Below are 25,298 nucleotides of genomic sequence, written 5' to 3'. Positions count from 1 at the left end.
TGCTATTTTCTCTGCGCAGATGTACCTCTGAAGACAACCCTGGGTTGTCAATCTCGTGCGGGTGTTTCTTGGGAGGCATGGGTGGGGGGGTCCCTGGGGCGTCAATAGTATTGGCATTGTTGTCACTGAGAAGTGATGAGTAACCTAGCACAGGAGGAAGGAAGGAAAAGCCTTTCAGACCACATGCATCTGTGCATCCTTGCAGGAGCTGATTAAGAATATGCTTACACAAAGACAGAAATATTCAAATATTCTCTCATTTTTTGTGCAAAAAGCAAAAGTTAAAGGAAGAAAAAAAGAGAACACTATTGCATGTGATACATACTGGAGCTGCGCGGCGTGTGCGGAGTGTTAGGAGAGCCGGGGAGTGGGCTCAGTGGGTTAGAAAGGCTGAGCTGAGAGCCCTGGAACAAGGAGAGGGTGAGGCGTCTGTCTCCAAACTGTAAACTTTTGGGCCTCTGTTGCTTCTCTAGAGGAGTCTGCAGCAAAAAAAGCAGAAAACAGATTGCCTGTACTTTCAAAAGAAACGGCACAAAGCGTCCACAAAAGCTAACCTGATAGAGAAATGCTCCATCTCCATGAGGAGATGGAGCGTGGCTCATTCAAACTAAAGCCCTTTCATGATGCATTTCTAAGCACACTGTAGTTAATTACTTTTTTAAATGTATTTACACAAAGTGAATTCTAATCACACACAACCCTTTTGGTTTTCAAGTAGCTGTTACTCTAAAAACATTTACCTTTGTCAGTCACGGACTATTCCTAAAATAGCTTTAGTAAACCTGCAGGGAAATTTCATGGTTATTGGATTCAAAGACAAAAATAACGCTGATAAATACCTGGAACCACTGTGCATCACGGGTTGTCATGGTAACGACATGGTTAAATTTGCTTCCTTGTCTATTTAGTGCATTAATCCATTATCAAAGCTAAGAGACGGTTTTATTTGTTGCTTTTTTTCCTGCACAACCAAAGAAAGCTTCATGTTTAGAAAATTCTGCTTCAAGACATGAAGTTTTAGGCTTTGATTTTTGCTCAAGAAGAGATACTGGTCAATTATGCATAAACCTGCAGTTTGATCACGAAATTATTCACACCATCAAACTTTCTAGTGACAATTTTTTAGGTAGGAGCAAGAGCAGACTGTTGTGATCTTTATGAAGGCAGTGATCCAAAGTAGTTTAAAATTCCTGATGTTTTACAATTGAGATCAGCATTACTGTCCTGGAGCATGTTCTTGTTTGATTTGGAAATAAAATAAAATGTTTTGTCATTTTTTTGGGTTTAAGATTTACTGCTATTTTTTTTTTGTGAAACTGGCTACATGGAAGAAGGAAATGAAAAAAGCTCTCTGGTAGTTTCAGTCTTCAGAAAAAAAACATTGCTTTGTAATGGCAAAAGAAATGGAAAACATCAATTTAGAGAATAAGCCAATTTGGTCCTTGCTTCCTCCAACAGAAGAGAACTCGTAAGGTTTCCAATTTTTGTCTCCATGTAATGTTGCAACTAGATTCACAGCTTCTAGTTGCAGCAAAAAAAAAAATCTAACTCTGTAAAATTAAAGCAATTGAGTGAGTACATAAAAAAGCCTTTTGAGGATCTGAACCCAAACAGAACTCATGCACAAACAAAAATAAACAGTTCACATTAGGCCATACCTCCTCTGCGTCTGACTGCCTCTCTGCTATGACCTGGGATTTGCTTACGCTCCACTCCTTCCTGTTTTTTCTAGCAATCCTGTTGTCGTCCTCAGCGCGGGACAGAACGGACGCCCTTCGATCGCTGGGATGGGACAACAACGAACTGTGTGTGAATATTAAGAGTCAGTTTGTATCGGACAGATAGTGTCTGTTTCAAAATGGATGAGAGGGGAAAGTGGGTTGATGCGGGGGGACTAACTCTTGGGAGGAAATGCAGGAGGGTCCGTCTGACGACGCAGAGCCACTGGAGAGGCCTGAAGAAGCACTGGAGAGGGTTGAGACGTTGGACATGCGGCGGAGGGTGGAGGACAGGATGTAGGGCATCACCACGGAGCCCACGCGGCTTTTCTTACTCTCAGTAAGAGAACAGGGCTAGGACACAAATGGGATTAAGCATCATTGGGGGATATTGGCAGGAAAGGAGCAGAATGACAGGCAAGGGGCAGGATGGAGCAGCCTGGCTAAAGGAAGATTTATGGCAACGCTCGAATATAAAGCACGCTCTGGTTTGAATGAAAAGCATTTGATAGGAAGGCAAGAGGACCAATAGCTACAGCTGGCATCCTCTTGCATTAAATCGAGTTCACAGTTGGCAACACACCAAGGTTATGACACCGTAATGCTTCTCCACTTTCTCCCGAAGGTCTTGGAAGCATGTAACCAGACGATTGTGGAAGGGCTTCAGCTGCTCCGTCGCCTTCTCCCCGTGGATGCGGATTCCATCTGCCAACAGAGGGATCTGATGGGGAGGGGGGGAGATTATTCAGCATGCGAGCCCCACAAAAATGTGATCCTGATTCACGAGCGTTATAAAGAATTTTACCTGCAGTGCAATGAGATGTTTAAGGACCTCAATGCGATCGTGGTCATCCGGATGATCTTGCATGTATGTGTCTGTAAAGAAGGCCTGCGGTAGATAATAAAACTGGATGACAATTGGGAAACATGTTGACCACGCTCACTAGAATATCACAGCCAGCAGCAGTGAACAGTTTCACAGCATAAAAAAAAATAAAAGACACCACAGTGACTCCCTAATGAACACAAACTGTAGCATATAACTAGCTTGAGGCCGGCTAGAAAGTTAAATAGACTTATTGGCTGATGGTTAGTTGTATAACTTTCCTTCAGAGGTGTAGCTTAGAATTGTAATGTGAGCTTAACCTGATTGAGTAAACAAGCATTGAAGACTGCACTGACTAATAAAAACCACTTTTTCTTATTTCATATTATTGCTAAAGTTCATTTCAAATTTTATGCAGAATAAAATGATTGATGCTATTTTGGTCAACATATTATAAACGTACTTTTCATTTTCTTTTTTACAGGTTGTTAGAAACCAAATATTGCGACAAAAATATTTGAAATACCAGTAGTAAAAATAGTGGTTCAGTTAACTTTCTGAAAATTGTGATTATCTAAGTGTAATTTCTTTCATGTCCTCGATGTGTTTCTGAAAATTTAAAATAATGGGCTCCTAACGCAAACCAATTTCCCTGCAGAAAAATACCTTCTAAAACCAGGCTATCATAATCTGTTACCATGGTTACAAAAACCAGATTCACATTCAGATGATGTATAGGAATCCAGCTAACTTGAGAAAGAAACCTGGTTATCTAAGCTCATCTGTACAGCCAAAAAAAAGTGAGCAGAAACTTCCCTGAACCAGACCACACTGTTCACATCTGGAAATGCAGATTTTTTTTTCATTTCCAAATTTTCAATACAAAAATTAGACCTGTATGAAAAACTGTGTAATTTATAAATCCCACTTAATAAGTGGGAGTTTGTGTAAAAAGCTCTGAAGAACCTGTTAAGAAATAGCACTGTTTTCTTATTGTGCAGACGGAAGCTTTTTTCTGTTTCAGTTTGTAAAGTTTGACATTTCACTTTTAATTCTAAATTTTTATTTCAGGTTAAAGTGGAATGTATGCCTCTCAAATGAACCCATTTGCCTGCCAGTCAATGTATAGTTCACATTCAGTGTCAGTCAGCCTGACCTTTACCAAACAAAATGTCATCTCGACATTTTATCCCGTTAGACAATGGCTTCAGACTGTGTAATAATTAGCTTATGACTAGTTAAAAGAATGTTGAACTTCATGTTTAAAGGAACAGCAGTAAAAGAATTTGCCTAACGGAATTGTTAGCAGTGCTAGTTTTGAACCTAAGGAGGCATAAAACAAGCAAAACGTGTATAAGACTGGAACCTTTTCGTAGTTGGAGAACCCTCCCATGACAGCGGGGTCGACAATGCCGCTGAGCATCATGGACAGCGGGTTGATGGACAGAGAGCGATCAAAAGCTTGTTGCTGCACCAGGTTGCCCAGCTTTTCATTGGTCATCTCCATGGCCTCTATGGCATTCTCCAGCGGGCTAAGCTCCTCCTGCCACCAGCCATGAATGGAAAAATTACTAACTATAAATCAATATTAACAAAAAAAATAGAAATAAATAAAACAAGTAAAAGCATTAAAGCTGTTCTTTACCACTGAGCTAATTTTGACTTCAAACCATTTGAGGATCCCTGGGAAGCGATAGGCAGTGATGAAGGTCGTTCTCTCAATCCACATAGTCTGTTTACAGGATTAAATATTTATATTGCAATGCTTCCACACTTTTATTCATGTATAGAGAGAAGTTTGAGCATATATATATAGTTTTGCACAAAAAAGTAAATTTAAGGAGAGCTCACAGCAAATTCGTTGTCTGGGTCCTTTTCACCTTTCCTGAAGGGCCTGGAGTACTGGAACTGATCAACTTCATTGGTTCTGTAATAGCTGCAAGACAAAGAGAAAAAACAGCAAGAAGTTAGAAAAAAGTGGCTGGATATTTACTCTAATGAAAAAAAAAATGGTGGAACTGACTTTAATATTTGTTCTGGAACTCCCTTCTCTTTAAGATGCCGTGGGACTGTGAAAACAGCCTTGACAGTGAAACACTGGATGTCTATCAAGTTTAGCTGAGGATGAAAACAAGAACGAGGAGGAAGCAGAGACGACGAGAAACTAGCCTGCGTCATTATCTAATCTCAAACTGTCATGTCGTAAAGCTTCGCTTTAGTAAACACTGTGCTTACAAAAGAAGGGCCAAAAGTTAGGCAGCTTCATCACATGTCATCCATTGTTCCATGGCAACAACAAGCAATAATTATGGGTATTAGAGAATACTTTTTGCTATATTTTGGACTTTTGTCTAAGGTAAACCTCATGCGGCAGCTGCGTTTCTGCAGCTTTTGAAAGGATACGCTGGGCTTGTGAGTTACAGATTTCGTCTCCAGGGGGCGCTGTGCTGGTCATGCGCACTGCATTTGGGAACTGAGAGAGCAGCTTCATACTGAAGTCTTCAAGAAAGGAATACTCTTTGCCTCTGTAGATGAACATCTTGTTCTGTAGCAAAAATAAAGCACTCAAGTAAAAAAAAAAAAAAAACAGATCACCAAAAGACAGTTGGTTATTTTAATATTTAACAAAAGAGGCTCCGCCTCTTTTTCAAACTTCATGAGTGCCACGTTTATTGCACTGGGAGGACTGTATTCATTCTGACATTCTGTTGTGACATCAAAAAGCTAATAACCTTTACGAGGATTATTGCACACTGCCTCAAGAAATATTTCAAAATGCCAGCTTCGTGCATAAGGAGGGCAACATGAGGGCTTCTCCAAGTCTCCATTTATTGAAATAGGTAATCATTTTCTTACCCTGAGGAAAGACGGAAATCCAAGGCCGTAATATCCAACTGCAAAGTACTCTGGCTGTGGTCGCATCTCATGCATTATTTTCTCGTAGAACTCTGCTTGTTTTTTCTGCAACACAGGACAAAAAATATTTATATCCTTTTTTGTAATTAGAAGGAGCCAGATTAACATTTTTAAGCCCAAATAACCTTGTGCTGCTTTAATGCTTTACACCGGGATCATAATTCCACCCAAAGACACAATTCAGGGTGAAAACAAGTCAAACTTCAAACGGTTGAAACTTTTCACTGATTCCAGCACTGAGCAAGCATGTGCATCACTGCTGTGATAAGATTTGATTTCCTTTTTGCATAGAAGATTCTGCTAAAACTAACTGAAGCTGATAATGACTGTTTTCATGTGACACCAACAAGGAAAACTGTTTGCTTTCATTTCAATGTTTTTGCTTTTTAGACTTTTGTCAAACTGTAATTCTTAAGAAATCTGCTTAAATTTGAGACAAAGTTAACCCATGTAAACACAGCTTTTTAAAAATGAAAATATTTTTATTTTATCTCGTGAAAAACTAGTTCAACCTGCCTGACCATTTTTGTAAAGGCAACAACATCTAACTTGCTTTTAATTAATAATTGCCTTAATAAATTACCTTCTTTTTTCCTTGGAGAGCTGGATTTACTTATTCTTTTCAAACCAGGCCAAACATCATCTGAGCTCAAAAACTAACACACTGCCAAAACCAAAGAATTTCAAAAGATAAATTCAATATACTATTAACTTGAGCCTACAAGAACCTCAATGAAAGCCATTCCTCACAAATAAGACAAACTTGGAATTTGGACTTTTCCAGTGACTCAAAGTACGCCATTAGAACTTGAGGAAATGTTACAAACATGTAACAATAGCTGCAGATAATACATACATTTATGATTCAACAAGGCTGGACAGAGTACCAAAGTAAAAGCCTATGTTTACCAAAATGTCTTCCAATTTATATGTGGATGATCTCCACAACTTTTGGCAAACTCATCTAGGCATTGATGAGAACAAAAATGAAACTGTCTGTAAAGTGTGTCCTGATAACATTTTACAGAAATGTACATTTTAGAATAACAAAAAAACATCTTAGCCACAATCAAACACAGAGGTGGTAGTATCATGTTTTGGGCTGCACTGCTGATTTAAGATCTCAATGACTGAATGCAAGAAATAAAATCCTGAATTCAATGCTTTTCCAGAAAATCTTCATGGTGACTGTTGGGTCGTCAGGTTGCAGTGTAAACCTGAAGTCAATGATTCTAACTGTACCAAGAAGTTTCTCTAAGCATGGCTTCAAATTTGAAAGATTTGGGGATTTCACAGACAAAGTCCAAACTTGAATGCAGTTTTTTCCAATATTACTTTTGCTTGAGAATTGAAATAATTTAAAAATGTGACGAATAAAAACAAAAAGAAAGAAACCAGAAATATTTATTATCAGCACTGCATGGTATTAGTATGTGACTAAAACACTGCGACTAACTGTTGTGAAGTCCTAAAGTTCTATTGTAGACTCCAGGAAAGCATAACATCTGGAGGATATAGCAGGTAAAGACACTCCCTTATGTGGTTAAATTCTACATTGGTTGAAAAGATCAAATCCAGTGGCTCCAGCAGATTGATAAAGTCAGGTATCTAAACAGAAGAAAAAATAGCACGATCCAAATTAAGCTCCAGCTGTTTTCACAGCAGTTCATGGTGCGGAGTCTTTCCGATGTTTTATAAGCGATGACGTCTGAATCCCTCAGCTCGTGTTCTCTTACCAGCAGCTGGCTCAGCTCCATGAAGTCAAACATGTGGCTCTCGTGCATCTTAGCCAGCTGTTTGCACAGCTCAATGGCCTTCTCCCACATCTGAGAAGACGTGAGAAGCACTTAGTTAAAAGGCAACCATAAAACATTAACATGAAAACAGAAGCACATGCTAGACTTTGCCATCTGGTTTAATGAACTCCCCTCCGGTTGTGGCCTAACATGACTTCCTGGCAAGAATCGAAATACCAAGTACCAGTTCAACATAGCTTAAAATCACCTTTCCCTTATCCAGGTAGCAAATGATTTCCTGGAAGAGCCTTTCCTTCAGCTCCTGCTGGGTCCACGCATGCTCCCTGTCTCGAGGTATCAGATGAGGTGCACATGGTTTGTCTGACCACTGGGGTGGAAAATGGGCACAAAGAACAGTTTGAAAAGTCAAACAAAAGCTCATAAAGAAGATCAAAAATGTATTAATTTAGGTTAAACTTAAAGGTGTTAAATACCTGCAGTAATTCAGCATGTAGCAGCAGAGTGTAAGCTGCTTCCGTGTAGTTCTCACAGTCCAGGTGCAAATCTCGCAGCTTATACAAATACCTTGGAACAGAACAAAAAAAGTTAGATGACATTTCTCACTTGTTAAAAACTAACTAACTGACTCACCGGATATAAATGTCCTCCCTTTTCTTTTCTTTGTAGAAATTCTGGAAAAGAAAAAAATCCAAACATCCTATCACATAATTCCTCACAGGCTGCTAATCAGGAATGACTAGGGATTTATAAACTTGGGGTTAAGTCGGGTAAAGACATGAAGGCTTACCAGCACATTGACGGTGCAGCTCATGCGGTGCTCGGGACTCTCGTCGTGGGTGATTGTGCGGTACGCCAGCAGATTCTCCAGCAAAGTGCTGAGCAGCACAGCCAGCTCCTCCCCCGACTGAGACAGGTATCTGTGGCGTCTGCAGTGCTCCAGCAATCTGCATGTAGAAACAGGTAAGAAATTCGGCTTCGCTCATTTGCAAACGAGTCCCTTCTGAGGATCGTTTGATATTAGAAAGCGCATCCTAGAGAGTTTCCATTGATTTGATTTTAATTCTGATCGTCTCATCACTGTTCTCTCCTGAAGACTTGATCAAAACACAATGAAAAAGCCTCTGAGGTATTGTAGGAGTGAATTTCCCTCTAGACTACATTAAACTTCTGCCTTGTGTGTGTTACTGGAGCGGTTTTCAAAAAGAAATAAATGTGTGATCTACTTATCTGCCTTACGTTTTCTCCAGCAGGACTTTGTACTGCTCATCCCCTCGGCCTCCTTCCACCTCTTGATCCAATTTCATGATTAATTCATTCTCAAACTGCAACAAAGCGAAAAAAAACGGGTGAACATGACATCTCAGTTAGCCAAACAAGTTAATTTAAAGGTTAGGAAACAAACAAAAACATGAGGGAAAACCCTAAAGTTTGTGGATTCTTTGGGGCAGGGTTGTACCGTCTGAAAAGTGCGTCCGGGGCTGAAGTTGTGTTCGCACTGCATCATATCAAAGAAGATGGGGATGGTGGCCTTTCGTAGCTCCGGCTCAGGCACCAGCGTGACCTCCAGGATGGGCCCGACCATGGCTGGGATGAACTTCATTTTGTGGGGGCCTGGGAGGCAGCAGATATTGTAATGCAGAGAAATCTTGTAATGATTTGAAGAGGCAATATGCTGCATCTTTACTTTTCGACAAACAGAGGGTAAATCTAATAACGTGGCAAGGAAAACAACAGTACACTGTGAAACTGGACAATAAAAACATATTGCATTCTTATTTCCCCTTGCATTATTGGCGGGCACTGAATAATCAGTTCCAGCATCTCTTTGATAACAGCAGCGTTGTCAGATTGCAGAGGACACTCACCAAGGTTGTACCACATGTCCCTGATCTTAAATCCCATGGTCTTCCTCATGTCTCCATATCTGAGAAAAAGAATTCAATCAACCAGCTGATGATGTAACTTCTCCCTTTTTGAACAGATCTCCTCTGGTAACCTAAAAATCTCACTTATTTAGTATCTTATTCCGCCTCTCTTGGGAGAAGGACTCCAGCTGCAAGGTCTTGTGAGTGAGGAATGCCACGCACAAATTAAAGTAGTTATTCCACAGCTGGAAGGGAAAGGAGACCATTTAAATATTGATGCTGCAATTATCGTCTCGCAGCGCTTCACTTTGATTGTGTGTTTGATGAGAAGTGTGATCGGCGGGACACAGCACCTGTAGTTCAAAATGCGTCGGGTCCAGGAAGTACATGTTGAGCACGTTGGAGTACTGGTTGATGGCCCTCAGGAACACCTGCATTTGGACCATGTTCATGATCACCCAGTCGGTGGGGAAGACGTTTCCCATGAGGTCTTTAAACATAATGAACGTCTCCATGAGGAAGTCCTAAAGCCAGAGGAAGAACAAAATCCTCAGTTGAAATGAGTTCATCCCATTTATCTCTTAAGAATCCAGGTGATTAAAGCGAGGCTGGTGAAGCAGCAGCAGGTACGCGTCAGTCACACACGATGCCCCCGCAGCTTCGCGGAAACCCAACGACAACCTCATCATGTCAGTGCAATCAACCGCATGAAATGTCTGTAATCAATACTCCCTTAAGGAGCAGTAAGTGGCCAGGGTGGTTTAAAGCCGGTTATTGATGAGATGCTTCAGGACAAGATGTAGCCAACAAGGGAGGAACCGAGACACTTACAATGATATCTTGTCTTGTTTTGAAGGTGCTGATGTAGTGGGTGTAATGCATGTCATCCATCTGCTTCAGGATGGCAGTCATGCAGGCGAGATAGTGGCCCTGCCAAAGACATGACAGCTATTAACTCCAGGCATTTCACAGGAAAATTATCCTTAAAAAAAAAAAGAAAAAACACATTCGACAGATTCGCCAAAATCTCAACGAGTGCACTCTTCAGCAGGAGCATCACAGCGGGCCTTACAATGAGAGGTGAATCTCGGTCCATGCTGATGACGGTGCGATTAACCCTGCGGAGGAGCCGCTCCATTATCAGCTGAATGTGCCCTCTGGTGGGACCCTGCGCACACAGAAGAGCCTCAGGCACAAACACAGATACGCCGACTTATCGGGAGAGAGCGCTCCATTTGGGGGAAAGGTCAATTATGTTAACTTCATTACGCTTTCATAACAGGTTTTTCATTCTCTCGCAAATCTTCTTCATATTTCAGTAGACACGTTTGAAGTCTCAGCTTTTCCAAGATGTTACACAACTGTCACTAATTTAACAGATAATCTAATATGTGATCAAATATCAATTTATTTAGAACTACTTAATTATGTGTTTTCTGTTAAAAAAAAAGCTATTTTAAAGAGTGTTTTTGTCCTCATTATTTTCTTCTTTAATTATATTAGAAGTATTTTTTCTCTGATATAAATTTTAGTCATAATATTTGCTACCTGTTTAAATAGGAACTTTGTTTAACCACTCACACACCTATGTTTGGTCTTGTGTAGGGAAAAATGTATTAAGCAATATATCGCGATATTTTGTTTGGTGATACTTGCCTCAATTAAAAAAGCTGACAAGATGATCATTAATTAATCATTTATGAGCGTTGTTCGACATCTTTTGTTTTCCACCTAAAGTCCGACCACTAGTTGGCAGCACACTGAGCCTCTTTGAGCAGCTCTACACCGTGACCAACAACAACGGGATGGGTACCGAACCAAAACTCTGTGCAACGTTGCTGCCAGGATCCTTTAAAAATACGGCTTTCAGTGCTTCGTAGCAGCTCAGAAAAAATTTACAATTTTCTAAGCCATACTGTTTTATAAAATTTTTTTTTTAAAAAAGCAAAAAATTGTTCTGGTACAGTCGTGGGATATATCATGATACGTATCGTATTGTGAAACATGTATCAGGATAAGTATTGCATCACTAAACTCTCGTCAATCCACATCCCTAGTCATGCTGCTAGAGGGGCTGTGCAGCTTCTTGTATCTTGTTTGTTTTAATTTGTTTTTCTTAATTTTAACAAAGTATTTTAACCCTGAACAACCCACGGGGTCAAATTTGTCCACCGTTTTGTATTTTATTTGATTTTCTCTTTTTTTTGGCTGTGGTTAATTGCTGCTACTCAAAATGAACAAACAAATAAAAGGTCAAATTACTTTAAAATCCCAGAAGAAAATCGTCCTTGGATTCTCCAGGGTTAATATTGTATCAAGCGAACTACTATAGTGGAATTTTGTTACTCAGACTTAAGAGTGGATTTCCCTAAAATTGTGTCATGTTGCTCAGCCTTGAGAAGCTAAATTACTTGTAAGTTGTAGAAATATTATGAAAAACTGCCCACCACTGTGGATTGAAATACGGTGTTAAGCTTCCAGTAAAATCCCTTTATGTTTTTGAACTCCAGAACATCAAACCTGACACCTGAAATTGAGGGGGATATCTTGACATTTTTGGAGGAAAAAACATTTGTGTGGTTTTTCCAACATGACCTCCATGTTTCTGGAGAAAATCCTAACTTTATACATTTATGAACACATCATCCTAAACTGTCTGGACAATTTTAAGATCATTTTCTTCTTAGTTTCCTCATGATTTAAAAGCGATCTCCTTAAAATCATCTTTCTTTTGGCGAAACCTACATCAAACCTTGTGAAGGTCTAAAATTTCTTCATATATTTCAGAAGACAACAGGAGGTCAAGATGAACTTCAATGGAGGAGGTGACAGGTGCACTTCAAGTTTATTTATACATGGAGGCTTTGTGTGAACTTACTATGCTCTAATTACAATATTCCAAACTTAAATGTAATGATATTCATCTTCAAATATGCAAGTGAATGAGAATTACAGAAAAAAATGTGGGACAGGCATAAATTGATTTGTTCTCTGTTGATTTCTCCTTTTTTTATTTTAGCAGAAAAAAATATAAATAAAACTGCATCTCTTTAGCATTTAAAGGATTTGACCTGCTCACATTCATACTGCCACTTGGATACTTCTAGGTCAATTCACTCCAAAACAAAACAGCCAAGAATGAATGAAAAAAATGCAATATAAATATGCAATCCCTCTAGCAAGCTCTGGGTTTGCCCAGGGGCTTCCCACCCCACTGAACTTCCTGCATAACCCTCACAAAAGCTTCCACGGGTTTCACAAAACAGCAGCTAAACTGTGAGGAGCCCATGGGAGTCTGAGCTCTGAACCTTGGCTTCTGGAGCAAACAAAAATTAAAATAGCTCAGCCGTCTACACCAGCTCCAATTTTCTGGGCTAAATAACAAATGAATACATTTTGCATAGAGTTGACTTAAATGTATTCAGTTAAAGCATGAGAAGCTGAGTATCTTGGGTAAAAACCGTTTTACTGTAACAAATTCCTCCTTAGACACTCAAGCATTTACATTTGTGATGCTTTAAATGCAAGCACAATAAATCAAATAAAACTAATCTTTTTTCCTCATGAACCTTAACAAATATTATATAAAACATAAAACTAGAAAGACTGGTAAAATCAAGTCTTAACTCCAGCTTGTAAAACGTTTAGTAATAAAAGGATTTCTGTGGAAATGTTGCAACCTGTTTGTTTTTGCATCTTATGTTGTCTCAATTGTTGGTCCATCTGTTGATGGCATCAACAATTTCTTATTATTCACATTTCTAAGATTCTAGCATTTGGAAATGTAGTAGCCATTAACACTATCACTAAGAACTACAGTTTCCAATCATGAGTGAGCTTGTTGGAAGTCCATACCCCTTCCACTAAAAGCGACTTGGGAGGAGCTGGCAAGCATTTGAGGTGGGGCCAATGGGCACCACATGCTTTTGCTAGAGAATCTGATTGGTCAGTTTACAACTTCCTGTATGGATTTTTTTTAATTAGGATTAGAAAGAAGATGCTAAGAATAATGTATCAAATGTAGAATAGTTATTCTGACAAACAGAATGACTGAGTAATACCTGTCTATTTCTCTATAGAAGTCTATGGGATTTTGACTTCTGGAAACCCACAGGTACTTCCTATTTAGCATTTTGCACTGCTAATGTTAAGTTGGAATTGTGAGGCTGCTAACCGTTTAATAACCGTTATTGCATTTCATCTTCTCACCACATCTTTGCGGTCCAGGTTGTCCAGCACTGTGCTGAGCACTTGCACACAAGCCTCATAGTCTGGTTTACAGGAGTGGTCATCCAGCTGGCCACTCAGCTGATCAGTGACCAGCGGCAGCAGCACGTCGCGGCATTCTGTGTGATCAGACAGGAGAGAACTGATTCACATAGCAGGTTTCTGCCACACAATAAAAGAGTGTGGCTGTGCCCGCCATTCAGCTCTCTTATACTTTTAATTCTGTTTCAGCTCGTTTGAAATGTCATTAGATGGTTTCAGCGCTGTGAGAACTCCTACCTGGCTGCTTGAAAAGGTCACTCTCCACCATTTTACACATGCAGCCCAGCTTCTGACGCACAAGCTGCAAGTCTGGGATGCTCTCGATGAACTTTGTTAGGAGAACACTGAAAAGGGATCGAAAAGGGAAGAAAAAACACCTTAAGAGCGGCTGTGACAATTCGAATGCAAATATATTTCATATCTTGCAATTAGAGAAGCAATAAGCATCGCACATGACTGACTGGTTTTACAGCAGCGGGAACGGAGAACAACACCTTTACTCAGAAGTACGGAAGGTAATTTGCACCGAGACAGGCAATTTTCATTTTCCTGTTGTGCGAACTCTCTTGCGAGTTACCTGAGCTCCACGGGATCAAACACAGTCTGAACGTCATTAATGATGCTGGGGAGATATTTCAATATTGCACCCTGCAAAAGCAAAGAATCGGCTTGCATCAGAATACTGCTCAGGGGTCTTTTTAACACACCAAAACAGGCTTTCATCGCTACTTTTTCTTATTAATGACATCACCAACAGGGAATTCAAATTGTTTTGCAATCAGTTTCTATTATATTTCAATAACTTGTTATTAGGGGTGGAGCATTTTTTCACAGCTGGATTATTGTGTACTCATGCAAAAACAACAAAATGAAATGAAGAAATACAAACTCAAGACATAAGAGGAAGCCCCCACACACCACATGACACATTTGGAAATGTTGTTGATCTCTACAAAACAAGAACTACAGCTGAAGAAGGGAAAGGGAAAACCAAACATGCATGTACCTTTATCTTCACTCCTTCATCCAGAGGTCTGTCCATGAGAGAGTTAAAGGAGAGGAAAAGCGTACGGATCGAGTTCAGGAAATCGTCGCCATCCTCACTGTTTCCATAGAACCTGAGAAAAAAATACATGAAAAAAGGCACAGCTTGCATTACAAGACGTCATCTTTGAAATATTTAAATGCTTAATGGATTTATGTGTGGCAGGACTCCTCATACCTGAGATAGAGGACTCGGGATTGTACTATAAACCTGAAAAGATACTTGAGAGCTTTGAGTGCTGAGAAGAGTTTCTCTGTCAGGCTGGGCTCCTCAGCATGGCCCACGTAATAGTTAAGCACCCCGGTTAGCTTCCTGAGAAAGCAGATGAGGCATTAAGGTCTCCTGGTAATTTGGGCGTGGGTGGGTAAGAAGTGCATTGGAGCAAAAAGTACTAAAAATAAAAAGCATCCATAAGCCTTTAAAGGTGGGGGAATCTAGAGCGGGTACTCACAAGTAAGCCAAAGTGGCACTGAAGTGCTTGCTAATGTAGGTTTCCAAGACGGGGTTAAAATGCTGAAATTTGATGTCGCCAATAAGCGTGATTATAAATACCTGGTAATAAACAAGACAAAGAAACACAAATCAGAGCACTGTGAGAGTAAAAAGACCAATGTGAGGTTTGTAAAGGCCTTGCAGCACAGCAGCGCTTCTGTTCATCGTTTACAGCAAAAGACGTCAAGCTTCATGTCATTAATGCCGCATGAGATCCGTATTAAGGTGCTGTTCTTGTGAACTACAAACTCATATTTGTGCTGCGTTACATTAGAAGGCTGGTTTTGCTGCAGAATAATTCATATGACATGTTGTCAGCCGACATCAAGATGCAAACATGTTTAAGAGCTACTTTGAATGGCCGTATTTGCAGCTGCAGGCATCAAACGGGGGGATGGAGCGCGTAGGACATGACACTGCTTAAATATAGAGACACGGTTTCTGACCGTCTCTCCTTGATAGAAAAAGTTGTCTAACACATTAAAAAATGGAGAGTTCAAAGTAAAAGTTTGAATACTAAGTAATAAAGCTATAGAAGGCAAACACCTTTAATGCAAAATCAGCACTTTTATCACCATACATGCTGTTCCGATACTATAAGCTGCCTTTAAACTGCATTAAAGACCCACTCTGATGAAAATGGTGCTTTAGCATGTTCTTGTATCATTTTTCTGATAATGGAGGACATACATAAGGAAAATTAAGGTTAAAAATTGTATGATGCAGAATTTCCTTATTCAAATCATTGTGAATCAAGAGAAGACAAAAAAAATACTGGGAAAAAAAAAAAAAACAGTTTTATTGTGACGTAGAAATGGTGGGTGGGGCACAAGCTCTTTGCTCCAAGCTCTCAGCAAAAGGAGAGAGGTTAGGGGGCGGGATTGCTCTGCACCAACAGTCCCGCCCACAACTCAGAGATGAATTTCTTATGAAAAACTGCATCTTTGCAGAAACTATGGAGAGAAAATAGTAACACTGCGATTTGTTTGAGTGTAATTCTTGATTTGTGCGTAAGTTTGAATTTGTGCGTGCATAATTCTCCATTTGTAACTCATGCAATACTTCTTGCTCGTAACTAAAAAATGTCAGAAATTCAAAAGAATACAAAATCTTAACATGCACAACTTAAAATTACAACAGCTTGAAACTAACTATATGCACAAAAGTTTAAAAATTACACAAATTGCTTGTTACGCACACACAAAACCTCTGTTATGCACAAATCTGATGTGAGACTCTTCATATCTCAGAGAAAGAAAATATTTGTCTGTGAGTGATGCGTTTAAATGCTGCTAGAATGCTGGGTCATCAGAATTTTCCTATCAGCTGCTTTGAACTCAGATTGTGAATAATATCTGGTAAAACTTGACATTTTCCCACTTTCTTAAACAGATGTGCTGCTCTAAATAATACTAAAAAGTCAAAATAATAATTTTTAAAACTCGTATCTGCGAAAGCGCTGCAGGGAAAGCGCAGCCCCGAGGCAGCACCAAGAATAGAGAAACTTAGTACATGAAGATGTCTCAGTCTCAGTTTGACAGTTAGTATAGTATTTTAAAAACACATATTTAGACTTTTCTATATTACGTATCTGGCATATCTGTTTGAAAAAGTGGGAAAATTTCAATGTCAACTTTCACCAGATAATAGTCACAATCTAAGTTCACAGCGGCTAGTAAAAAAAACTGATGACCCAGCATTCTACCAGCATTTAAACGCATCTCTAACGAATAAATCTTTTCTTTCTCGTAGATATGAAAAGAGTCTCACCTCAGATTTGTGCATAAATGCAGTTTTGTGTGTGCGTAACAAAGCAATTTGTGCGTAATTTTTAAAGGTGTGTAGTTAGTTTCAAGCTGTTGCAATTTTTATTTTTGTATGTGTAAATTGTATTTTATATTTTTTTTAATTTCATATTTTTTTTTCACTTATGGTCAAAATGTGTTGTATGTGTTACAAATCAAGAATTATACATGCACAAATGCAATGTTACACATAAATCAAGAATTCCGCAACCAAAAATCAAGAATAACACAATTTTAAAATGAATCAAAAGAGGATCAGAGTGGGTTTTTAATAAGATATTGTGCCTTTGACGTGTTTATCGGAAACAGAAATCTAAGCAAAGCATTTTAATATCTTTAAAAATATATATATATATTTTTTAGCTTGGTACAAAAGCTTTAATTAAAAGTTTTCAAAAGAAAAATCTAAAGCTCCAACATCTGAGTGTTAACGACCTCCATAAAATTAAACAATATTTAAATGAAGACCAACCAGAGCATCAAACACCAAGGTGTCATATGTGTCCTTTTGGGAAGTTTCCATCATGATGTTGAACAAAGCATCGAGAGTGTCCTGGAGAAACTGAAAGAAAGAAAATCGATCCATACAGAGTAACAGCATGTACAGTAAAGCATCTTATCATATAACATGCAAGGGTCTACCTTTACTATTTCTCCTCCTTCCACCTCCATGAGTCTTTGCAAGATCTTGTCAAGATCTTCTGAGTTAGACCTCCAGTTCAGAAGGCCAAGCAGGTCCACTATTTAAAAAAATAAGATTAATTCTCCCTTTGAGGTAAATGTGCTAAAAATGTTAATACAAATTCAAAATTTTCTATACATCAAAAACACAGATCCACTCAAATGCAAATCAGTTTTCTTTGTTGAGGTAACAGCGATAGCACCGCTGTGCTTATCTATCACAAATTCAGGCCCATTTCTTTGGGATGACTTGTGACACAACATCTATTATTTATCAAAGTCTTAGACTAGAGTAGTGGGAAAATTTGATGAGCCCCGGGGTACCATTCTGAGTGAGTTTAGTGGAGCAGGTGAGAGTGGCGATCTGGAAGCTGTCTTTAGTCACAGGAATGGCTCCTGAATGCTGAAACGGCTTCCCCGTTTGGTTCTGCTTCTCCTCCACTTCAGACCAGGTTGCCGGCAAGGTGAGATAAACCTTTGCATCCTCTGATTTTTTCACATCCGCCTAAAAAGTTCACAACACGGGGAATGAGATATGCATATTGATTGATGGACATGTAATCTCATATTTATTGATCAAGGAGAGATTCATGCATAATCCATCAACCCACTGGCAGATTTTCATGACATAGTTTTGCATAATTAGTTTAGATAGTCTGGTTAGTTTATCTCTTAACCCAGGACATCAAATTTACTTAAAAAAAAATCAAATATTGAAATATTACCCTCTACCTTATAGACGATAAGGTCATGCCTGCCGTCTCTCAGTGTGGTCCCATCTTTTCTCATGAGTCTGACAAAGGCCATGCCGAAGGGCCGCTCTGATTTGTCCCTAGCTGAAGGATACACAGAAGCAGAGAGCGTAGAACTATTTAAAAAAAAGGCTGTATTCAACAGGGGAGCAGGATCTATCAGACACAAACATAACTCACAGTCTTGGGAGGATCTGTGCCGCAGCGTCATAATCAGGTGACAGTGGCAGACATCCTCGATGGGAATCGTCACCTTGAAGAGATGAGAAAAAAGTCAGGGGAAATAACTGAGTTGTGAATAAACTGTTTTTTGCATGAGAAACAGATTCAATTAACTTTCTGCAGAAGGTCTATAAAGCTACAGAGAAAACCCTAAAAAAATGCAAATACTGGAAGCATAGGGGTTGTTAAATTGATCCTACCTTCACTGTTTCGTTCCAACAAGGCTGCTTCACCTGGTAGTATATGACAGACTTGTACTCCGTCATGCCCTTACAACCTGCCCCTGGAAAAATCGCTTTCTATGGAAAACGAATGAGTGAAATTATTCACAAGGCAGGAAAGTTATGACTCCAACTAAAAACAACTTCTTAATGTTGTCACTGAGTTTTATAGTGTGTTCAGTGCAAGACAGAATCCTGCACAAAGTCAAAAGGATAAACCCTTTAAAGTTCCACTACGATCACATTTTGATCTAGTGTAAGATTGTTCCCAGTGGTCTTTTAATTATGAATATGCCCTTTTTAGCCCATTTTTATAAACTGCCTTTTTCTAGGACATTGTTTCTGCAGAGCAGCAGTAATTCATCAGAAATTCACCTCCGAGTTGTGAATGGCACCGTTGGCACAGAACAACTACAAGCATTTTCAAACTACAATTTTGTGTCTACTCCTAATTCACAGAGATACAAATAAAGAATTACTCACAAATGTCATTTTAAGCTTAATTTTCTCATATATATCATAAAAATGCCACAAAAACATGTTAAAAACACAATTGTAACCACAGTGGCTCTTAAGGAAAATTTGAATATTTAAACAATACTTGCCACTTTATAGACAAAAGAAATATAATACAACAAAGATTATCAAACAATTTAGATTACTTATGACACAAAGAGGAGCTATGAGATTAAAGGGACACTTGCCAACATCTGATCAGATGATACACTTCATTTCTGTCACTTCATTTCTGTATGAGAGCACGTTGTGTTTCATTTGAGAGCATTAATGTACCTAAGAATATTTGATGCTGCCATTAATTATGCAGTTAATTGGTAATAAATAGAAAGGAATGACACATCTTACAACCTGATGGACCTTCATGAAGAGTGACCCACAGGACACGCATCCCATTAGGACCATAACTCATAAACTATGAATTACAAGGATGACTACAGAAGGATGCTACCTTACTTTAAGACTAAAAACCCTAAAAATAAGTACTAAAATGACAAAAAGGTGTGCTTTTTGTCTTTTTTGTTACCTCCACAGGCCTGCCCTCTTCATCGTGCACACTTATTGTGACCTCGACATTTTTGGGGGTCTTCTTTTTCCCGCGGTCAAACTCTCCCTGAAGCAAGGTTACATAAATATCATTTCTGACATTTCCTGGAAAAAGAAAAAAAAGAACAGACCATTTGTTGAATGTCCAGAGAATTAAAAAAGAAAAACCTTCTCACAACTCTGGGTACAATTAAAATAGCCATGACTGAGCAATGCCGAGCAACAAATGGGCCACCTGGGAGGATGATCTCTGGAAAGCCCATTTTCCTGACAATAGCCACGTTGCGATCTACAAAGTGTGGGTAGTCCTTCCTGACTTGAGCGAGATCCCCCGGGAGCAGCTTCAGGGTCACGAACAGTCCTGGCGAGCCGATATGTAAAGAAATTCAATGAGACAGACCCTAAAAGGACACATCTTTATATCCCTCACACATCATTTATCCCCTCCTCCCAAACACAAAGGTTAATTTAGAGCGACCCTCTGAAATCACAGGGGAGAGCACCGTCTGTGAGCACTTCATTTTACCCTGGCCTTTGTGATTGACCTCCCGCGTGGCAATGACTTTGTTGAAGACAGCCGTGAGCGGCTCGTTCTCTCCTATGACTCTGGAGGGGATGAGCGGAGACATGATGAGCTGCCTCTGGCGGATGTAGGTTTCCATAGCTATCCTGGGGGAGAGATGGTGGGATAAGAAGAAGAAAAATTAGCTGCCAGCGTCGCTGACAGGTGACAAATAAATGGACAGAGGAGCCGCAGAGGAAACGTGAGACTGTCTGGATTTATTGACGGGATGCACCATTATCCTTCCAAACATGTCACATACCTCAAGTGGCCAAAACAGGGAAATGGTAAGCAGTTGTGTAGTACTGCTGAGCTTCGCACAGCAGGACTTTTTTTTTTAATTTACAATTTAATTAGCTGACTTTTTTCTTTATGAAAGGCCCTCCAAATACCAAACCAAGTTTATTTTAATTAGGGCTGTCAACGTTAATGCGTTAACGCACGTGATTAATTAATCCAAAAAACATTTATGCATATTTATTTATTAACTCTAATTAATTACACTCAGCAAAGCAACCGTCTTCCATCAGTTCAGGGTCCACGGCGTGCATTAATTTCTGATAATGCTCACTTCATCGAGCACTATGCTACTTATAACATGGTCACTAACAAAATTAATACATTTTCAATCAATTTTTAATATTTAATTCTCATTATTTTTTAGGTTTAAATCACTTTTTTACAAATGGTGGACTATTTGATAGCTAGCGGTTAGATAGCGGCTTGTAGTCATGGAAACATGAATACACATCACTGAGCCGATAGCAATCTTGACTGCAGTGGCAAAAGAAAGCAAATTTTTTTAAAAAAGCATCAATTCAGAGACTAAATTCACCTCTTACTGCTTGTTTTTGTCCAGATCACGAAGCAAAAGCTTGTTTTGAAGAAGTCTGCACATATCGAACATTGTGACCGGAACTTATTTTCCAGGCGTGCATCTACACTCAGCAGCCAATCAGAATTGAGTATTCACCCGGACCATTTAAAGTGCAGAAACACAATGTTGGTTCCTTATGGCTGTATGTCAGCATCTTTGTTATCATGAAGTAATACTGCAGATATAAAAGTGTTAAGAATTCTGCTTATCTTACTGTTGATGCGTTTTGCCCACATAAATTACACTTCTGAGTTAACACTTTATACATTTTAAACATTTCCAACAGTGAAAATGAAGGGACATATTTTCTCTCTGGCCTATTTTTTTTTACAAAAGTCGTCATATAAAATTTACCTCATAAAAAAATGTGATTAATCAAATTAATCACAACCTAAACGTGTTATTAATTTGATCACCTTTTTTAATCGACTGACAGCTCTAATTTTAATCAAATTTTGGTTAACAAAGGCTATATTTCTTATGTATTTTATGGGTTAAAAACATGTTTTTTAGTTCACTTAAAAAAACAGGGAAAATTTCAGAAGTGAGCAGTCATCCATAAAAAGCAGTGTACCAAAAGTGGCTAATTTTGAATAAATAAATTGTATGCATGAAACAAAAAGGCAATGTCAACACAAGTATATGCAAATAATCTGGCATCACATCCCAGGCTTTTATTAAAGCCATTTAGTTGGGCCAAGTGGACAAATAATGCGACTGTTGGTGAAGTTACTTGAATATACAGCATGAAGACAGGCGATCAGCAAATGAAAAGACAATTCAAAGAATTACTTTTAGCTACCCATATTTACAGGAATTCTTAGAGGCAAGGTATGCATGTTTTCACAAAATTTTTGAACATTTAAAAGTTATAATTGAGGCAGAGCAAGTCTACCTAATGAATTTGCAGTTTACAAGAAACATCCGTTCTGTGCAAGACTGACAGAGGAAATGTAATTGCAAAAGCACACCATTAACTAGACATCACAAGTGCAGCACACTGTCTGTATGTGCAGAAGATGAGCAAACTGTCTGAACATTATCTAATAAAAGCACTTATGTAGCTTCAGTCTGTGGATCCTAAACAACAATATACTCCCTCTTAACGTCACATCTAATAGACGGCTAACTTTTCAACTGATTAGTTATGAACTATAGATTATCTTAAAGTAAACAAATGTACTATTTCTTGTTTTGTTCTTTTTTTAATCGTTCAATCATGTTCTGATAATGTTAAATCAAAACCAAAAAAAGACAGTTTAGAGCAACTCTAGTGTAAGAATACACTTTTACATATAGTGCTACAATGTGTGATAATGACAGTTGACTTATTTCCTTTACCTAAGTGAGAGTGCACTTCTACAGCTTTCACCTGACCTGTCCAACATGTTCAGGAAATGCTTAAGTGGTTTATTTTAGTCTTTGTTCCTTACCTTTCCGGCTTAAAATGAATTCTGCTATTTAAAGCTTTCGGATAATAAAAACAACTACTGCCTACAGATGTCTTTCCCTGGTACTAAGAACCCGAGCCCAGCTGCTGGAAATCAAACTGAACACCCAAATCCCTTTTTTCCTGCAGCCAGAGACGTGCAAATTTCAAAAGCCACATCCCTCCATCAGATGGAGACGTGTGCTCCATCAGCTCACTGCATTAGTCTTTACATTGTATCTGGTGGTGTATGGCTTACTTAGCCATTATTATTTGTCATTCAATGAAGCTCTTTAGGTTGTTTTGAGCTACACTAAAGGACATGTGAGGTTTGAAGTGTTTTTTTATGCCGTAGTGATGACTCTGCAGAAAATGTATGATCTCTGTTCACATTGAACATCAGTACATGATGAAAAGTTTCAGATGTTTCCAATCCTTTCACTTAACAAATATATATATATATTCTACTCTTGAAAATTTAGTGTTGACATCATTTATAGAACAAATTTAAACAGCATCCCATCACAACACTGCAGTGGGATCACTGAACTCCTGGTACATTCTGTCACGGATGTTTGCAGAAGCAGTCAGCATGCCTAGGTGATGATTTAAACACCTGTGACTGTGGAAGTAACTCGAATTCAACTCTTTGGATGGGTGAGTGTAGTGATATGCTATTAATCTGTTAAATGGCGTGTTAATTAACACGCTCTTAATGAGGTGATGACAGCCAGTGATTTCAGCATTTTCTTGTTATAATAGCAAAGGACATTCTCTCACACAAGCAGCAAATGTGTTAACATCTCCAAGATAGAGCCCCACCGTGTTGTGACAAGCATGTAACTACAGCTCTTCAGTGGTGTTTCATACGTGATACACAGTAGTGACATATGGGGGAATGTACAGTTAGTACTCCCACAACACTATAGTGCCGTTAAATCATTATATACAGAGGGCGGTTACCAATTCTGCAAGTTGTTCCCTTTACAAAGGTGAGTTGAAATCACAATGTTTAATTTTTGAAGAGTATATTGGTATAATAATTCAAAATAGTTACTAGAAAACAGCTATTTAGATTCTAAAAATGAGAAATATTTCTGCCCTTCACAAACTGGTTTTTAAGCTCTTCTATCCTTCATTTTTTATTTGTTTAAATGGCACCGGATTGAACTGGTAATCTGTATAAAATACACCTGTCCACAAGCCTAAACAGTCAGACTGCAACCTTTCCATCAGCAAAGAGCTGCTGTAGAATACCAGGGACACAACTGAACAACCTGAACAAGGGACTGGGATGAATCAATCTACAATAAGTAAGCAGCTTGGTGAACTGGAAATCTCCTTCCACCTGGAGCTCTGCCCATTCTCAAGATTATTTGTTCTCCATCAGGTGAGCAAGATCTCACCTGATGGAGAGCAAATGATCTTGAGAACGGGCAGGAAAAACAGCTCAGAACTACTTGGCTGGTCATTAACCTGAAGAGAGCTGGGACAACAGTAACAAAAGGCTACTATAGCAACGCACTACATCGCCATAAATTCGAATCCTCCAGAGCTTCAAAAGTCCTCCTACTTTAACCATCACATGTCCAGGTCCGTCTAGAGTTTATTAAAAACCATCTGGATGATGCAGGGGAAGATTGGGAGAATGTCATGTGGTCAGTTGAAACCGTAATTGGAACTCTTTGGTATAAACGACACTCGCCATCTTTATAGGGAAAAGAATCCTGAAATACATCCCGAGAGTGACGTACTCATTGTGAAGCATGAGGGTGGAAACATCATACTTCAAGGTGCCTTTTCAGCAAAGAAGACAGGAGGACTGATCCGTATTTAGGGAAGGACAAATCAGGCCATGTATGACAAAAACCTCAATAAGAGCATTGAGGATGAAACAAGGATGGATCTTCCAGTATGGATGACATCTCTGGACCTCAATCTGATAGAGATGTGTGGACAGAGTTAAAGGTCTGTGTTGCCCAGCAACAGCAATTAAATAATCATAGTTCTTGAGAAGATCTACATTGAATAAAGTTTCAAAATAGCAGTATGTGTAAACCAAAAGAAGACCTACAAAAACCTTATAACCCTTTACAAATAAACTCATTAAAACTCTTATAACATAATTTCCTGGTTTGTTTTTTTATTTTTTTGTCTCCCAAAATCACAGACCAAACTCATCTTTTAAAGTTGGACAATCTGCAGAAGAGGTGACTGCCAAACTCTTGTTTGCCACACTGTACAAGGGTAAATATAAAGATTTTGTTTCCAACAAAAACAATTTTCTGTCAGTAGTTTTCATGCACCGTGCATTTATAATGCTAATGTGAACCACTTTAAAGCTATTGTGTTATCTTGTTCAAAATCTGGATGTGTCATTTTCTTTGACGAAACTGCTCGTCTTTAGCAAATGGCTGATATTAGGCAGTATTGATCTCTGTGTCATCATCCTGAGTATTTTGGCTTCTGTAATAAATATGAATAACTGCAACATTTTGCTTTTGCTTTCTAAGCAGTTAAAAGTTAAAAGCTTCACTCCTTAAAACATAATGACAAAAAATAAAGGCAGCAATTCAAATTGTCAATTGCATATCTCCAACAAAAATGAGAAATCTTGGCTTCTTATGGCAACTAGTAATCAGAATTATTAATTATTATTAGTACATGTCAAAAATGTCAATTGGACTTCAGAGCTAAAACCTTAATTCCATGCATCCATACGGGAGGTTGAACCTAACGGGTGCTGCAGGTTTTTGAGTTGTGGCTCGTGGAGAGGTGTGGCTGCAACTCAAGGGAGCA

The 25,298-nt window shown here is 38.8% G+C and overlaps 1 protein-coding gene across 2 annotated transcripts in view; it reads right to left on the bottom strand.

The window, feature by feature from the left end:
- Positions 1-25,298, bottom strand: part of dock5 (dedicator of cytokinesis 5) — a 41,406-nt gene that overhangs the window by 1,692 nt on the left and 14,416 nt on the right. The window contains exons 12-50 of one of the 2 annotated variants that reach the window (XM_024275419.2): positions 20,158-20,300; positions 19,867-19,992; positions 19,612-19,736; positions 18,549-18,647; positions 18,307-18,379; positions 18,107-18,210; positions 17,699-17,879; positions 17,336-17,433; positions 17,166-17,255; positions 14,848-14,948; positions 14,574-14,708; positions 14,358-14,469; positions 13,929-13,999; positions 13,589-13,695; positions 13,292-13,428; positions 10,155-10,250; positions 9,914-10,012; positions 9,436-9,606; positions 9,227-9,327; positions 9,083-9,141; positions 8,674-8,828; positions 8,454-8,539; positions 8,005-8,161; positions 7,848-7,888; positions 7,691-7,781; positions 7,465-7,584; positions 7,197-7,286; positions 5,401-5,505; positions 4,948-5,089; positions 4,568-4,649; positions 4,396-4,480; positions 4,190-4,276; positions 3,911-4,087; positions 2,524-2,607; positions 2,302-2,439; positions 1,900-2,072; positions 1,659-1,803; positions 326-479; positions 26-144 (exon numbers count right to left, since the gene is read on the bottom strand). In XM_024275419.2, coding sequence (XP_024131187.1) covers positions 26-144; positions 326-479; positions 1,659-1,803; positions 1,900-2,072; positions 2,302-2,439; positions 2,524-2,607; positions 3,911-4,087; positions 4,190-4,276; positions 4,396-4,480; positions 4,568-4,649; positions 4,948-5,089; positions 5,401-5,505; positions 7,197-7,286; positions 7,465-7,584; positions 7,691-7,781; positions 7,848-7,888; positions 8,005-8,161; positions 8,454-8,539; positions 8,674-8,828; positions 9,083-9,141; positions 9,227-9,327; positions 9,436-9,606; positions 9,914-10,012; positions 10,155-10,250; positions 13,292-13,428; positions 13,589-13,695; positions 13,929-13,999; positions 14,358-14,469; positions 14,574-14,708; positions 14,848-14,948; positions 17,166-17,255; positions 17,336-17,433; positions 17,699-17,879; positions 18,107-18,210; positions 18,307-18,379; positions 18,549-18,647; positions 19,612-19,736; positions 19,867-19,992; positions 20,158-20,300 — 4,459 coding nt within the window. The remainder of the gene's footprint in view (positions 1-25; positions 145-325; positions 480-1,658; positions 1,804-1,899; positions 2,073-2,301; positions 2,440-2,523; positions 2,608-3,910; positions 4,088-4,189; positions 4,277-4,395; positions 4,481-4,567; positions 4,650-4,947; positions 5,090-5,400; positions 5,506-7,196; positions 7,287-7,464; positions 7,585-7,690; positions 7,782-7,847; positions 7,889-8,004; positions 8,162-8,453; positions 8,540-8,673; positions 8,829-9,082; positions 9,142-9,226; positions 9,328-9,435; positions 9,607-9,913; positions 10,013-10,154; positions 10,251-13,291; positions 13,429-13,588; positions 13,696-13,928; positions 14,000-14,357; positions 14,470-14,573; positions 14,709-14,847; positions 14,949-17,165; positions 17,256-17,335; positions 17,434-17,698; positions 17,880-18,106; positions 18,211-18,306; positions 18,380-18,548; positions 18,648-19,611; positions 19,737-19,866; positions 19,993-20,157; positions 20,301-25,298) is intronic. The other variant, XM_024275420.2, reaches the window with a different exon arrangement.

The sequence above is a fragment of the Oryzias melastigma genome, linkage group LG9 (assembly GCF_002922805.2).
Source record: "Oryzias melastigma strain HK-1 linkage group LG9, ASM292280v2, whole genome shotgun sequence".
Lineage (NCBI taxonomy): Eukaryota > Metazoa > Chordata > Actinopteri > Beloniformes > Adrianichthyidae > Oryzias > Oryzias melastigma.
The sequence above is the reverse complement of the archived record's forward strand: the minus strand, read 5'-3'. Positions and strand labels throughout refer to the sequence as shown.